Here is a 16,997-nt window from a genome sequence, read left to right as displayed (position 1 = left end):
ATCTACTCTAGTTAGGGTGCCAATAGGATGGAGGCCCTGATATCTTCTATAATGAAATAAAAGAGAGCAAATGAGAGGATCAGAAGAAATGCAACAGGAAATGACTATGGCTGAACATTTTTGCTACTTTACCAAGGACAATCCACCAGGATTTAACTTGGATCATACAGGACATATTTTAAAATAGCGTTCCTTCTCCTGGTGCCTCAGCTCCCCATTTCATAACTGCTATACTAACCAGTTCTGCGTACTTCTTAAACAAAATGTCCAATTTCTCTTCTGGTGTATTCAGCTTGTTCAAATGTTGCATCAGTAGGGTAGCTTCTTTTCCTGGGGTGAATGAAAAGAGGAGCTTTTAAAAAGGCCATTTTTACAGAGAATATACTTCAGAACAGATTAAGAGCAGCAGGAGAATGTACAAATATTTATAACTTGAAAGTTGCACCGTCTTTCTTTTCTCCTTTGTATTTTGAAAGGTCAGCAGCACGCTGTATGCAACATTCCTCTTCAAACCTATTCCAGGTGCTTGTGAAGTAATATTTGAGGTGGCCTCTTTTTATATATTGCTGTAGCAGTTCTAGTCTCACTTTTGGGGGATAAAAAAAAACTAAACTAACTATTAATATGATGTGGTTTTTTTGTGCACCAGATTGGAAGAGTGATGAAACAAGTATTTCATGTGTAATTCCACCATTCTTGAAATACACCTTCCATATTAATGCAAATTCAAAGTTGCTTTGTGTATTTCACATACAACTGTACAGCTACAGACAGCACGGGCTTCCAGTAATGGCACTTAAATTCCAGAATTTAGAAAATTTACTTTTTTGGACTACAACTATAACTCCTTGCAGAAATTTGTTGTCCAAAACTTAACTTTCCCAAGCTTTGCCCAATCTTTTCTAACATTTTTAAACTAGGCCTAGGAAATGCTGCTTCCAGCAGAATCTTGCTTTCTCGACCATTTCCAAAGAGAAGACCCATGCTGTCGAATGGCAAGGCTCTGGAGATCCCATTCTGTTGCTTTCCCTGATATAGCCAGTGAGTCACATTATGTTCGACCTTCCAGTTATGGATGTAGCTACTTGCCTAGTCCCTTGAGCATTTTCTTTTCCAGTTTTTGTTCCTTATGGACAGTGGGCTCCTTTGAGCTAGAGGCCTCTCCAGAAGCAGTCCGTTCTCTTTCTGCCTCGTCATGGGCATCTTCATATTCTCCATCCTCATTATTAAATGATTCTCCCTTTTCGGTTTTATCTGTTACTTCAGCCTCTCTTTCTTCCACAAGGTTGGCAGCGGACCCGTAGGTTTTAATAATGTCCTCCAGCTGTCGGTTCAGCTCCTCAGATATGTCACAGAGCTTTATTTCAGGCTGAGCATGTGCCACATTCTCAGGGGACAGAGGCCCAGGACATGGTTTGTCATGTGGTTTCCCTAACCCGTTCCGAGTAGGGAGCGCTTCAGAGCTGTTTACAGGAGGCAGTGGCTGCTGCTCAGGTTGATGATCAGGAGTTTGGTTATTCTCCATCCTTGGAATATAACCTGGCGGCAAACAAAGTTGAGTTTTAAACAGATGCACTGACGATGAACAGAATAAGAATAAAGTGTTAGCAAAGACTGCTGTTGTACCTATTAGCACCTTTACTTGATATAAGCTGGCATCTTGTTCTTTGACAAGCCTGTCTCCTAACAGTGGTTGCATAGGTTCATGGAGCTCAGTATTTCCTAAACCAGAATGGAAGAATATTTGGCCCTGAAGGTATCAGCAGTAAATTTGGAAGTGGATGAGCTCATCATGACGGTCAACATTACCACATGCTCCCCAGTAAGATCCAAAACGCAGACTGTTGGATCAGTCCATATCAGCAGATGAGGAGCTGTTCTTTCGAAAAGCGAATGGCTATTAATTTCCCATTCAAAATGAACTACCCCTTAAATACTTTGCATTATAAACATGGATAGCTTGCAACAACATTCTGTTCTTGGTAAAATCCATTTCTTTCCCAGTTATCGTTGCAGCTGAACTCAAAGGGGATCAGAGGAGTCTGAGTCTATGGCAGATGATGTCATAATGCCTGCTGATCGAAAAAATTGCAGGGCATTATCTGTGTGAGTCCTGGTTGCACTACACTACTGGACGATGCTGTAGGAATCCAATTCATACAACCCCTCGGCATGAGCTATTCTGATTGGAACTGACGGGAGCGGCAGTACAGCAAAATCTGAAGGACCACGATCTCTTTACCTTGGCCTACACTGATTAGCAGTGATCCCGAGTACAGCCCTGCCCAAAGATGCCAAAAATCAAACCTGGGACGTGCAAAGTCTTAAGTAGCATATTACTCTTAGACAATCTGTGAAAAGAGCTAAACATCTATCCACCAGCTTTCTACTGCTGAACAATTCAGGAAACCCAAAGGCAGTATACATAAAGTTATCAAATTACTAACAATAAACATATATTTTTATATGTGCCAAGTCAGACCGTGGAATCATCCAGTTCAACCCTGTTGCCTAGAGCTGACAGCAACTGTCTGGCAAAACTTTCCCCAACCTTGCTGTCTGAGATGCTTTTAACAAAATATGTTGGAGAATAAATAGGGATCCCCTCCAAGCAGTTTATGTCTTTAAGGACTGAGCAATGACACTTGTCTTAAATAGCCTAGTTTTTGCTTTGTGTTCTGACTTGCTGCATCTCCTGTTCACGGATTCCTCCACTTAATTCCTTCTCTTGACTGCTTATAAGTTGTTTCACTTAGAGGCATGTGTGCCAACATTGGATCCATGCCATGTATTAGATTGGTAAGTGTCCAGGGCTTGTGGGGAGATAAATTGTGACCCACCTAATCTACAATAAGGAGGGGTGTTGTACAGCTCTGTTAGCCTAGTATAATGTTTGTTTTCAAAAAGAGTTTTTGGAGGTGAAGTGATATTTAAACTGAATGGGATGTTTTGCTAACACCACTGTAGCAACAGAAAATTCCATGGTGGCTTCAGTATTAGGGATTAGACATGGGATGTTCGTGTTCGTACCCCATGCCCAGTCATCAGTCACATAGCACCAATTACAGAAGTAGCCCAGCTGGCACTTCCCCGCCTCTCCACACAGCCAACCACTCTGGCAAGGAGGCAGGGTGAGGAACCTCCCTGCTCAGCTGTGGGGAGAGGCAGGGAAGTGCCAGCCAGGCTACTTCCATGACTGGCGCTGTGCAACTGACAATGGCCACGCGAGCTGCACAGAGAGTGGTAAGTGGACTGGTGGATTCTGGGGGGAGGGTTTGGTTTTCACAGACACCTGTGGTACAAATATCCCATGTTTACTGGGGATCCTCACAAAAAAATAGCTGGGATTCACATGCAACCCACATGCTGCCCATCTTTGTTTTTTGCAGTTGATGGGTGATGTTTTACCAGACCCCTACTGAAGAATCTTTGGTTTCTGAGTTTCACTGACTACTAATCATGTTTTGGGTATGATGGTGGGTGTTTTATGCTCTTGCTGATGTTCCGTTAGATCTGTTCATGCACAGTTGCACAATGGCACATATATGCAGATAGCTGGTATTGGTGCAGACAAAGCCCAGGAGTAGCACTGTGGGTGTTCTACAACACAAACTCATGGCACACAACACAACAGTTGTACAAACGTAACTGCACTTAATTTTAGTCATCTTTCCCTTGTATAGCACTCACCTTGAACCAAGGTCTCTATACTTAACTGTTGGAATTTTTGATTGTTATAGCATGCAACATGTAAGCATCTGAGACTAGTTGCCACAAGTCAGAAAAAAACATATATAATTTTTTGTACAGCACTGTTGAAATAAAAGGAAGGAGGGTTTGCAATCTGCACTGAGCTTTAGAGTCATAATAACGGTGTTCAATGTTACTAGTATCTTCAGCTCATTTGATCAGCCTGCTGTTATCTTAGTCAAAAAATTAGTTGGACTCACTAAAATTAGTTGGACTCACTTTATTATTTATTATTTAAAATGTTTTAATTCCTCCTCTTTAAAAGAAGACCCAAGGTAGCTTGAATCAGTAAAAAAATTAGAAGATAAAAACAGTAAGCATACAAATATTTTTTAAAAATCGGTTACCACACTAAAATGGTAAACAAAATCAATGCAAAAAACACATTCAAAGCAACAAAGCACAACAATCTATTTAGAAACCTCTCTAAAGCACATTTGTCTGATTTTCTAGGATAAGGTGGGCTAACTCCAGCCCTTCTGATGTTGTTGGTCTGAATCTCCCATCAACCCTTACCTGCAAAACTAGTAATGCAGAATGGGAGTTGCAGTGCAACAGCATCAACAGTTTGCCCACTCCTGTGCTAGAATCTGTTGTGAAAGCATAAGAACATTCAGAATTCACAAGGCACCTGATGGATCAGCAGCTGCTATAATATGTTTTTTAAAATATGAATTAATGATCTTCCCAAATAAATCTCTGCTAAATGTTGTTGCTGGTCTTTAGCAAAAAGGGAATCTTAAGTGGCTTGACCAGTCTTGAGAAATGGAAAACTTCTGTTCTACTCTCCTGTAGAGGGAAGGAGAGGAAGTTTTCCATTTCTTTTTAATCATTGCTAACGTAGCACATCAGTAAAGCTTTGACAAGGTTTAATAAAAACATTTTCAAAACATAACTGATATAGGAGCAACAACTAAGAAGAAATAATAAAACTTCTTGTCCATTCCCTTCCATAGGCAAGCGGAAAGGAAGCCTTACATTTCTCTAGATCCTCAAGTGGTTTCAAAGAAACTGCTTAATGATCTTGAGGCTGATTGTGCTAAACATGATTTCATGGAACATCAGTTCTTGCATGTCGATTTAAGGATTGCCCTAAATGACATACTGTACATCAAAGGGACCTAGTTTAGCATGATCAAGAGTGATCTAGGCTAGGATAATTCTGCAGTCTAATCACACAGTCTAGAATGGTGAGAATAGAGTGGAATCTAGGTATAGAAAAGATAAAATAGAAGGTTTTTAGCCAGAACAAACAATATTTGAAAAACCTCTGCTGGGCTCAAAAGATAACTAAGAAAATGTATGATTATTTGTTAGAAATTAAAATGCAAGACGAGATGGTCAAAGAATGTATGTTTAGGTGGGCACAAAAATAGGATATAATATTGATATTGATCAATGGGTGGAAATATGGCAAAATAATATAAAGCTCACAAAATTGGTTAATTTCAAGGAGAATATTTACAAGATGTTTTATAGGTGGCATATGACTCTGGAAAAATTGTCAAACATTTATGCAGAGGTGTCAAATGTTTGTTGGAAGTGTGAAACACATGAGGGAAGCTTTTACCATATGTGGTGGACTTGCAGAGTCATCATAGGCATCCTTCAGTCTCGAGAGACTATGGTAACATGCTCTGAATCGAGGAGTGTCCTCTCCAGAGCATGAAGCCTGGGTAAGGTAATATGGAGGATAGGCTGTTACCCAAGCAGCAAATCCCCCCTCTCCACATTGCTGAAATGGTCCAATGGAAAGGCAAGAGCCAATACAACTGGTTCCAGCAATGTCGCAGGAGTTGGCAGAACGACACATGCTGCCTTCGGGACTCCAGCTCCGGATTTTGCCTCAAGGTTAACTCCTGAAGCCTTTTCCATGAGTGGATATAGCCACAAGGCAGTGGAGGTTTGAAATTGGAGTTTTCCTTCTCCTAGATGGGCTGCCTTCCATGGCTGATGAGCCCCACCTACCCGGCCTGCTCTTTAATAGTGCAAAAGTATGATCTGATCCTTAAAAACTTTCCTGACTCCCCGGCTTATGCAAATCTCATTGCCTTTCCTATTTGCCATATTAAGGCCAGATATAAAATGTGCTCAGGAGACAAAAAGAAAGCCCAGGAAAAAAAAAACTCAGCAAGGCATCCATGCAAACAGACCTGGCCTTCGCCCTCAGCCCAGCTTCCTAGGGGAAAGGGTTCAGGGGCCTGGGACACGCTCTTTTAAATCAGGAAGTCCCACCCCTAGGCCCCACCCCCAGGCCATGTGCTCAGGAGACAAAAAGAAAGCCCAGGAAAAAAAAAGACTCAGCAAGGCATCCATGCAAACAGACCTGGCCTTCGCCCTCAGCCCAGCTTCCTAGGGGAAAGGGTTCAGGGGCCTGGGACACGCTCTTTTAAATCAGGAAGTCCCACCCCTAGGCCCCACCCCCAGGCCATGTGCTCAGGAGACAAAAAGAAAGCCCAGGGAAAAAAAGACTCAGCAAGGCATCCATGCAAACAGACCTGGCCTTCGCCCTCAGCCCAGCTTCCTAGGGGAAAGGGTTCAGGAGCCTGGGACACGCTCTTTTAAATCAGGAAGTCCCACCCCTAGGCCCCACCCCCAGGCCATGTGCTCAGGAGACAAAAAGAAAGCCCAGGAAAAAAAAAGACTCAGCAAGGCATCCATGCAAACAGACCTGGCCTTCGCCCTCAGCCCAGCTTCCTAGGGGAAAGGGTTCAGGAGCCTGGGACACGCTCTTTTAAATCAGGAAGTCCCACCCCTAGGCCCCACCCCCAGGCCATGTGCTCAGGAGACAAAAAGAAAGCCCAGGGAAAAAAAGACTCAGCAAGGCATCCATGCAAACAGACCTGGCCTTCGCCCTCAGCCCAGCTTCCTAGGGGAAAGGGTTCAGGAGCCTGGGACACGCTCTTTTAAATCAGGAAGTCCCACCCCTAGGCCCCACCCCCAGGCCATGTGCTCAGGAGACAAAAAGAAAGCCCAGGAAAAAAAAAACTCAGCAAGGCATCCATGCAAACAGACCTGGCCTTCGCCCTCAGCCCAGCTTCCTAGGGGAAAGGGTTCAGGGGCCTGGGACAGGCTCTTTTAAATCAGGAAGTCCCACCCCTAGGCCCCACTTGCAGAGTAGCGAAACAATATTGGATAGGGGTACATACTCTGTTACAAAAAAATATTGCTTTGTAAGGTTCCACTAACCCCAGAACTGTTTCTACTGAGTATTATACCAGACAATATAGATAAGACAATGAACTATCCAATAAATCTTTGACAATTTTTCCAGAGTCATATGCCACCTATAAAACATCTTGTATATATAGTCACTGCAGCCAGAATTCTTTATGCCAAGAATTGGAAGAAACTGGAGATATCGAAACAAGAGGAACTTATTGAGAAGATACGGGAAGCGGCAGAAATGGATATCTTATCAGAAGTGTTGAAAGACTGTCCAATACAAAAGGCAACTGCATGATGGGACTTATTATATAAATGGCTTGAGTCACTAGATAGTACTTGAATAACATAGATTTAAATTAGGATGTAAATGTAAGTTAAAACCTGGAGGGCAATCAAATAGTAGAAAAGCGGAAAGTTGAGTTGATATTAAATCATGTATAGATTGGATGTCAGTATATTTTGTGTTTCTCCTCCCTCTCCTTTTTCCCCTCCCATATCCCCCTTTACCCTGTATCCCTTACCTTAACCCAAGTTATTAATTAAAAAAATAGAATGGTGAGAATAGTGTATCTTCTTGTTCCTTCATTTGTATAATGATCCTCACACACTCAATAATATAGAAGTCATTGCTTCTTTCCCAATATATGAATGATAATTAAACAATATTTGTCTACCTAGCAAAAGTGTAGCGGTGTGGATAAAATGATGGATTTTAACAAAGGAGATAAAAGGTAATCTTTTACTCAGCCTCAAGGCTCATTGTGTAATCTTGGATCAACCATTGTCTTGCTGTGTCTTGCTTTGATCCTGAAATGTGTTTTCCAGCAGGAAACTTTGAGCAGCCCACAACTACTGTGGTGGGTGGAGCTGTAAATCACACCTGTCTTTAATATACATGCTTAAATGTCAACTTCTTCTGTTTAGTGAGTAGGAGTGACTTCCTTAGAGATCCAGTTAGAATATGGTTGTGGGTTTTTCGGGCTCTTTGGCCGTGTTCTGAAGGTTGTTCTTCCTGACGTTTCACCAGTCTCTGTGGCCGGCATCTTCAAAGGACTGGAGTAGGAACTCAGTCCAAGTTCTGTTCAAGAGCTCCTACTCCAGTCCTCTGAAGATGCCGGCCACAGAGACTGGTAAAATGCCAGGAAGAACAACCTTCAGGACATGGCCAAAGAGCCCAAAAAAACCACAACAACCATCAGATCCTGGCCATGAAAGCCCTTGAGAATACCAGAATAGTTTGGGAGAAGTTGGTGAGTCCAACAATGGTGTAGCCATTGACTATTTTCTTCACAAATAATTTAATTTAAAAAAAACCCCACCATCTATTTACTTACTTACTTATTTATTTATTTGATTTCTATCCTGCCCATCTAGACCAAAGGTCTACTCTAATCTTTAGTTGTTCAGTAAAAACATCCTTTCCTCTTCCAACATCAGTTCCTGTGTTTTAAAAAGCAGAATCATTCTCCAAAACAAAACAAAAAAACCCAACACACAACATCAACCTTTCTGTTGAAAGCAAAAATATGGCTGAAGTTAATCAAAAGTAAGCAAATCAGATTATGAACCAAACCCTCAATTCATTCCCTGGCATGTCTTCTCTCAGTTCTTAGTGGAAATACAGCTGATGCACCTGTTTCTGCTATACACATCAGATGTGTTCAATGTGTACCTTTCCTGTACTTCAACTTCCAGCCAACTAATCCATAATCTACCCCAACTAAACCATCCCATAATGCCACTAGCCACCCCACTCACTATATAATATTGTGTTTGAAAAGAACAGAAATGAAATGCAAGCTTTTGGACAACATTTACAAGCAACAGATCTGCAGTGCAGTCTTATCAATAGTCTACCAGCCTACAGTACAATTCATCCGAAGGAAGTCTTATGTGTAATGGGCTTAGTTTTGAATAACTTTTTTTCTCTTCTGGGGAATCAACAAATGACACTACTTGGCATGGTAGTTATGTTTGTGAGAAGGATGCATCACTATGACCATATTTGGAGTGACTGTGGGAGGCTGCTCTCTAAATCTAAATTTCCCTGCTTTGGGCGATACAGCTTCAGTCATAATTTTTTGTTTTAAACCAAGGGCCCTCTGTCTCTTTTGGGAACACAGGAGATAAACACCAGAATAGCAACTGGTAAGATTCTCTGCTTACCACTGTAGCAGAGCTTGCGCGCCTATATCTGTTTTCTTCTTCCTGGTTAATCCCCCCTTGTGGCCTCTTCTGGGCCAAAACAAGAGCTAGATCAAATGTGTTGGTTTGTATGCTTGAATTCTGGGCAGACAACGAATCTTTAATTTGACAATGCCTGTGGCATTACTGACAAGAGCTGCTACCAAAATGTTTGGCTTGCTTGTTCTTTAACTTCAGGGAAAGCAGGATATTTACACTCCCTCATGGCTTGCCACAACATCAAGTGTGAAAACACCCAAGTTGTTTAAAGACAAAACAACAGCAAGTGCCGTTTCCATAGCCATGCTCTACTTTTCTTTTTTATGCATTGTTCTTTGAAGCCTGCCTTTTCTCAAAGGCTTGGGTTCATGTCACATATTGGGGGCGGGGGGGGGGGGCTATGATACCAAGTCTTTACTGTTGATCTACCTAGCCTGGGGACACTGGGAATTATAATCCAACAAAGCAAGGCTTCCAAGCTCTCACCTGATGTTTCCAAATTTACTATCTTGCAAATGTTTTGAACAATTCCTATCATTCCTGACCACTGGAATGATAGGAATGATCAGCCCAGGCTGATAGAAATTATGGTCTAAAACGGGTGTGTACCAGCTTGTGGAAGGCACTCTAGTTGATTCTCTCTTATCTCCGGTGAGCTCTGGGGATTTCAGGGATCAAGACTGGGATGATTCATATAAAAGGCATTGTGCTAGGAATTCTCCCCTGTAAATTCTGTGCTTCTTAGTTTTCTCTCATTGAGACTTTACTGGGAAACTTCCAAGGTTAAACCATGCAAATTTTTCCCAGTGGAAATGCAAGTTCAGGATTGTTCTAAGACTCTCATATGCATCTTCCTGTATTGAAGAGCCAAAGTCGGGGAGGAAAGACAAAGATTAGACAATGGAAGATGAAAGATTTTTAGCCAAGTCTGACTGATGGCCAACTAATCTATGTTAAAGATTACCACGCTGAAAAAGAAACACAGAATTCTGTAGAAAGGTCATCCGGATTTGTCGGTATGGGTCCAAGAACGTTTAAGTCTAAGGCTTCTTAAATTGAAAGAAAGGCTGAGAAATGTGATTACTTTGATTGCTATGTGCAATACCGTACTTTGAAGCTGACTGGGCTTGGTCTGAATGATCAGCAAAAACTGGAATTCCTCCTGGGAAAACTAGGAAAGAAATTTGATACTTTTATCTCTTGTGTTGGATACTTTTCTCCTCTGTCCTGTGGAAAAGGAGGTGAACTGCAACAATTCCCAAAGTGACGAAAGGCAGGAATCTTCTGACAAAGAAGTTTACCTGTGAAAGCTCCAGATGCAAATGGCTGAAAGTACTGAACAAATGGAAAGGACTGCAAAAATAAAGCTACTTCCCCAAACCATTCACTTTGCTGTTCCAAATGAAAGGAAAGACCATCTAGCCAAAGTTTGTCCCTCCCCTAGAGATCGCTTAACCAATAGTAGAGTACTAGTTTTGAACCTAGAGGACAAAGACAGCAGCTATTGGCTAATTCTGAGAAGAAGCCTCATTAAAGTTGTTCTTTTCACTCAACATTAAAATGCTAATTAACACCTCCCCCCTCAGGGGTTTTGAGATGTTTTAAAGAAAACCAGCCCTCACTAGGCATCTGGTTTTGTTTCTTTTGCCATGCATACAAGGGCAACTCTTTCTCCTCCCACCTCTTCACAAGGCGACTCTCTGGTTGTGTGCAATTCACAATGCCGAGCTGCAGTGTGTCCAGGTTGCATTGGCTGGAAGGTACCACTAAGAGAGACAAGCCCAAAGCCTTGGTTTGGGAGTGGTTATTCCTGATAACACTCCAGCACCAGCAGCACAAGTGAGTTGAGCTGGTTGTGTGGAGCCTGTGCAGAGTGAGAGTGGGTGACAAACAGTGTGAATCTTACTGAAGTGAGGGGCGGGGTAAAAATTGAATGAATGAATAAATGAATGAATGAATAAATAAATAAATAAATAAATAGCCATGTCTTGCTCCCTTTCTTTCTCTAGAGTTGATACACTAGGATATGATTCATACTGGCATCCTAGCAGAAGGGGTAGTGGGGGGGGCCTTAATTCTCTCAACCCTGGGGGCTCAATCCAGAACAAGCACCTTCAGGCTGTAGCTAACGTTGCAAAAAGTGATTTCCTGTTTTCCCTTAACCACCTTTCAGTTTCTTGAACTACAGTGGGGTCTTGACTTGAGAACTTAATCCGTATTGGAAGGCGGTTCTCAAGTCAAAAAGTCTGTAAGTCAAGTCTCCATTGACCTACAGTGCATTGAAAACCGATTAATCCTGTAACAGGCCGTTTTTGTTCCATTTTGGTTTTTTTCTGGTCTGTAAATCAAATCTCAGTCTGCAAGTCAAACCTAAATTTTGTGGCCAGAGAAGTCTGTAACTCAAAAAGTCTGTAAGTCAAGCCGTCTGTAAGTCAAGGGTCCACTGTAAATAAATACAATTGCGGGGTTGCCACCACGAAAGAGGACCAGAGTGTGGGGCAATGGGTTAAAGCCCTCCCCTCCCACTTCGGTTGCAAACATGCAACTCTTTGCAACTGAAACAGTTACATGTTTGCAATGTGTTCTCTAAAGACATAAAACAGCTTTCTCATAGCAAGGGCTTTTCAGGCACAGCACAAAGCAGCACCAGGAATAATGGGGTAGGGTGAGGAATGAAGATTGCTTGCTCACTTTACTCTTGTTCTCTTGATTTTGAATCAGTCCCGGAGGGCCTCGGAGGGATGCTGCCTAGGTTGCTAGTTATGTATTTATCTGTATCCTTCCTTTCTTCCCTAGTAGAGATTCAAGGCAGATCCAAAAGGAATAAAAGATTTAATTAAGTATTGACTTCAAACTATAATGTATACATATTTAAAACATTACTTTAAAACTACAAATTTAAAACTTGCCATCTCAGTTGCCTTCTGACTCCCCAAAAGCCTCTCCAAAGATAAATGTTTTCAGCTTCCAGGAGAAAGAAAGGAGGCGAGGAGAATTTAGTTCAGAGCAGAAATTCTTAAACTTCTGGTCTGCAGGACATGGATTGCCCTTGGTGCCTTGACCGATGTTTCCCAGGACCACAGCAGAATTCTGGTTCTGAGTTCCAGTGCAGCAAAGGAAGCAGTGAGGTTTGTTCCCCTCATAATTTATATCGGATCTCCTCAGAAAACTGCTGTTGGCAAGAGATTTGCCAACAGCCTGGAATGGGATGTAAAAAGGGAGAGACTCTCAATGGTATGCCAGGCCAACGTCATCATGGAGCAGAAAGCTGGCCACCATATGTTACAACAGGTGCAGATTCCAGGCAGCTCTTGAGGGCACTCTGCAATGAGCACATGTTGAGCAAGGGTGAGCTTCAATCCCTGTATCCATGTCCACCCATCATAATCATATGGCACAGTGAGAATCAGTGGCTTAGACAGGGCTGTGTCTGACATGCTTTTCAGGAGCTTATAGTGGAATCTGGTATGTTTGTGGCTAACACCACAGTAGTCATTTAAAACATTTCCTTTTTAAATGGCAGCAGTTTTCACCTCTCTAATATAGTTTGAACTCCTATTGTAAACTAGTGCTTGGAAAGTTACTTTTTAAAAAGCAATTTATTATGTAATGTGTTACAAAGCACACACAACCCACCATACTTTTTTTTTTTTTTTTTACTATTCATGTTATATTGCTGCTAAAGTAAACTGTCTGTGTCACTCGTTATTTTTCCTGTTACCTTTCTGGGGAATGGGAAAGGAATCCTACAAATGAGTAGAATTGTATAAAACATGAGAGAATCAACTGTAGATGTTTCTTGAAGTCCTCTTGAAAAGTAACTATAAAACAGAACCTGTTTATACATAAAGCTAATGTTCTCTCTTACCCATTTACTTTTGTCATGTAATTTTGTTGCACCCTTTAGAGAAAGTAACTCATTACCGGCCACTATGTTACTTATAGGTCATCCCATTAAAGGTCTGTGGCAAACTTTTGCCATTTTTAAAAACCCTGCTTATGTGCTATTTAAATAATCAATTACAACACCAAGCCCTTAAAAGCCCTTTTAGTTTTCCCTGTTTATAGTAGGATGGATGATCAAAAGTACCCCTCTCCTTGTCACAAGGACTTCTTTTCAGCAGGAGAGTTGAAGAGTTTGCGGGAGGTTTGCCTATTTTTAGATCTCGGCTCCCCCTCCTCTTCCCACTCTGAAAATCCAGCAGAGAGAGAGATGCATAGCACCTGCTCTGAAGTCATAAGTTATTTTAAGCCCCTCGAAAGAGAGAGAAAGAGGATAGTGATTACTCTCAATACTGACATGCTTCTTGACATGTACCCACACAATAAACAAAGTTAATCCTGCCGTAGGAGTATTTCTCAGCACAATCCTATGCATGTTGACTTGGAAGCAAGTCTAACTATGATCAATGGAACTTACTTCCCAAGTAAGCAGAAAGTGAATTGCACCATCAGTCATCAAACATCACTTAAAATTTAAACATTAGAGTGAAAAATAAACTCTGGGTGTATATTGCAGCTCATGCTTGGAGGAGAAATACACTTTTTCTCAGAGCCCTGGGTTCATTATTTGGTATACACATGTGTATAACATATATAATTCTTTAAGAGCTATAGTTTATTTCAGACATTGTCATCACGGGTGTAAGAAGGACACTATATCAACCACAAGTTCAAAATATTTTAAATCTCAAATGGAGATAAGCTATTATAGAAACACAGGGAGATATCTTGACTTGTGTTTGCTCTTAAGGGTGCTTACTTATTGTTTTGCAACAAAAGCACAATAGTCCCTTCGTATCACACAAACATAGCTCTTGTCTCACTCTATCGCAGTTTCCCTTTTTAAAAAAATACCCACTTTGCCTATTTGAATGGGAGTTTGGGGGAGATTTGCTGGTGTTTTGAAATCCTTCCCCCTTTCTCCCATGCACATATCAGTTAGAGCTTTGACATTTACAAGAGGAAGGAAGAAACAGCACCATCAGTAAAGCAATAACACCAAGTGCAGTAGCAGGACGGCAACACTTCTGTATCTCCAAACCATGCTACCTAGGATCAGTAGCAAGCAAAGACATTGACACACTCACCTGGCAGGGAGAAAGTAGAGAAGAAGGGAGCGAAAAGAGGAGGCCCCAAAGTAGGACAGAGTAGAAGAGTCAAGCGCTATAGGACACTTTATCTCTCTGTTCCTCCCACAGGGAAATGAAGGGATGGCATGTTGGGAGAAGAGGAGGAGGAGTGAATGACACAGCAAGCCATAAGACTCCAAACTTTAAATGCAAGCTTCCAGGACCAGCTGCAAGGGAGGCCAGCACTTGTTGACCTTTTGTAGCTGTGGAAAATGAAGGCAGCGTTTCAGCAGGTGCAGCTTATCAAAAAGCCAGTCCTAATGAAATTCCTTCTTCTATACACCTATTAGGAAACAGGAGCTTTGTCCTCATGTGTATTTGGTTAGCAGCCTGGTTACCGGCCCTTTCCTTAGACTGTTGGCTCCGAATCGTAAAGGGAAGCACAAAGCTCCTTATACATCAGGGTGCCTCTCGGCTGATATTTTTCAAAGAAGTAGCTGTGCTCATCTATTCCAGTGAGTGCTAGCAAAACAAAACAGGGCTTGTGGCACCTTAAAGATGAGCAGATCTGTGCCATTGTGAGCATTCATGAATTATAAACCACACCTTTTGGCACTTTTCTGCAGACAATTTAGTATGAGATCTACTGTCCTGGGGCAAACCAAACATTACACATGCATAACTGAAGAAGCTATTTCTAGCAAAGAAGTGGAGGGAGGGAAAGGAAGAGAAGGGTGGTTAGCAGTTGTTGTTTCCCTCTATTGTAAATGTCGATCCCCTCCCAACAAATCCTTGGATCTGAAATTCTTTGGAAGAATGAGAGCAGCTTGCAGAATAATAATAATAATAATAATAATAATAATAATAATAATAATAATAATAATAATAATAATAATAATAATAATAATAATAATAATAATAATAATAAACCTATAAGCCCAAGAATGTGTGCTGAATTCCAGAACTTAGTGGCAAGCACAGTCTTTCTGCAAGTATGATATTTAAGACTTCAAATTGTTTTCATCTACCACATGTGGACTGACTTAACTACTCAAGCTATCTAAAAGTGTTAACCATGTTATTTCTTGACTTATCAAGGAATCTCTGACATGTTTAGTTACTTACTGTATATTAAAACTGTAGCATTTGCTACTATAAGATTCTAGTGACAGCTGCCAACACCGACACATTTACAGGGGATGGGGCCAATGACAGTTTCTAGTTATGATGGATTTTATTTATTTATTTATTTATTTATTTATTTATTTATTTATTTATTTATTTATTTATTCCACCCATCTAGAATGTGTCTACTCTGGGTGGTTTACATATAACATAAAAATAAACTCAGGTAAAATCCAAATTAATCACAAAGTCCAAGGTGGGGAAAGGAAAAAATAAGAAAAAGAGAGAGAGAGAGAGAGAGAGAAAGGAAAAGATAGGCTAGGTAATGGTTGAAGGGAAGGCCTGCCTGTATACCCATGTCTTCAGGCTAGTCTTGAGGGCCTTCAGCAAGGGAGCCAGGAGTATCTCTATAGGTAAGTTGTTCCATAGGTGAGGGGCCACTGCCAAGAAGGCCCAATTTCTAGTTTTTTTCCCACCAGGCCTTTCTTGGCATTAGGCCCCTCAGCCGCCCGGTCAGACTGGAGCGGGTGATAACAGGTAGAACTGGGCGGAAGAAGGTGCTCTGCCCAGTATCAAGGGCCTAAACCGTTAAGGGCTTTATATATAATAGCACCTTGAAATCGATGCAGAAGTGGATAGGTAGCTAGTGTAAGGCAGCCAAGGTGGGGGAAATATGGTGAAATCTTTTCACCCCTGTTAATAGCCTGGCTGCCGTGTTCTACCATCTGGAGCTTCCTCATCAGTCTCAAAGGAAGCCCCACATAGAGAGTGTTACAGCAGTCTATTCTTGGGACTACGAGCGCATGGACCAGCATGGTGAGCACCCCCACGTCTAGATAGGGACACAACTGGGCGATCTGCTGAAAATGTAAATGGGCAGACCAAACCACGGATGCTACCTGGGTCTCCATGGTAAGCATTGGGTCAAGATGGACCTCCAGACTGTGAACCAAATTCATTGTGGTGAGAGTCACCCCCCAAAAAAGAGAGGGAGTTCCCCAAACCACTGACATTGGGGCCACTCACTCGCAGGACCTCCATCTTGTCCAGCTTCAACCTTAGTCCATTTGACTGCATTCATTGCAGAACGGCCTCCAGGCAGCGCCCAAGGGACGGAATGGCATCCACTGCAGATGGAAAAAAGGAGATGTAGGGGTGGGTGTCATCAGCATTTTGGTGACATGAAACTCCACATCCCCAGATGACCCCCCATGGCCTCATATAGATATTAAACAGCATTGGGGAGATGATTGAACCCTGCGGGACCCCACAATTGAGGGACTACGGGGTTGATACATTCTCCCCAAGCTGAACTCTCTGGGGATGGCCCTCCAAGAAGGACCAGAGCCAAGCGAGAGCAAGGCCACCAATCCCCAACTCAGAGAGCCTCTCCAGGAGAATACCATGGTCAATGGTATCAAAGGCAGCTGAGACATCAAGGAGTATGAGCAAGGACATTTTGCCCCTATCAGCCTCCTAAGTAGGTCATCCAGCAGGGCGACCAATGCCGTTTCCATGCTGTGGCGTGGCCTGAAGCCTGACTGAAATGAATCCAGGGCATTGGTTTCATCCAAGAGAGCCTGAAGCTGGTTGGCCACCTATAATTGGGCCTATAATTGTCAATGTTGTCCACTGCCAAGCTTGGTTTCTTCCTAATGGGTCTACTGAGCGTTTCCTTAAGGGCAAGGAAAAGACCCA

At 42.1% G+C, this 16,997-nt stretch overlaps 1 protein-coding gene across 3 annotated transcripts in view; it reads right to left on the bottom strand.

Moving 5' to 3' along the window:
* Window positions 1-14,604, bottom strand: part of TXLNB (taxilin beta) — a 33,915-nt gene extending 19,311 nt beyond the window's left edge. The window contains exons 1-4 of one of the 3 annotated variants that reach the window (XM_072995994.2): window positions 14,193-14,344; window positions 1,627-1,722; window positions 1,090-1,539; window positions 239-330 (exon numbers count right to left, since the gene is read on the bottom strand). In XM_072995994.2, the coding sequence (XP_072852095.2) occupies window positions 239-330; window positions 1,090-1,539; window positions 1,627-1,699 (615 nt within the window). In that variant the 5' untranslated portion in view covers window positions 1,700-1,722; window positions 14,193-14,344. Of the gene's footprint in view, window positions 1-238; window positions 331-1,089; window positions 1,540-1,626; window positions 1,723-11,793; window positions 11,895-14,192 lie in introns of all 3 variants that reach the window. The other 2 variants (XM_078383312.1, XM_020814453.3) reach the window with 2 other exon arrangements.
* Between the last annotated feature and the right edge of the window lie 2,393 nt (window positions 14,605-16,997).

This window comes from Pogona vitticeps, chromosome 1 (genome assembly GCF_051106095.1).
Source record: "Pogona vitticeps strain Pit_001003342236 chromosome 1, PviZW2.1, whole genome shotgun sequence".
Taxonomy (NCBI): domain Eukaryota; kingdom Metazoa; phylum Chordata; class Lepidosauria; order Squamata; family Agamidae; genus Pogona; species Pogona vitticeps.
This window is presented reverse-complemented; position numbering and strand designations above follow the sequence as displayed.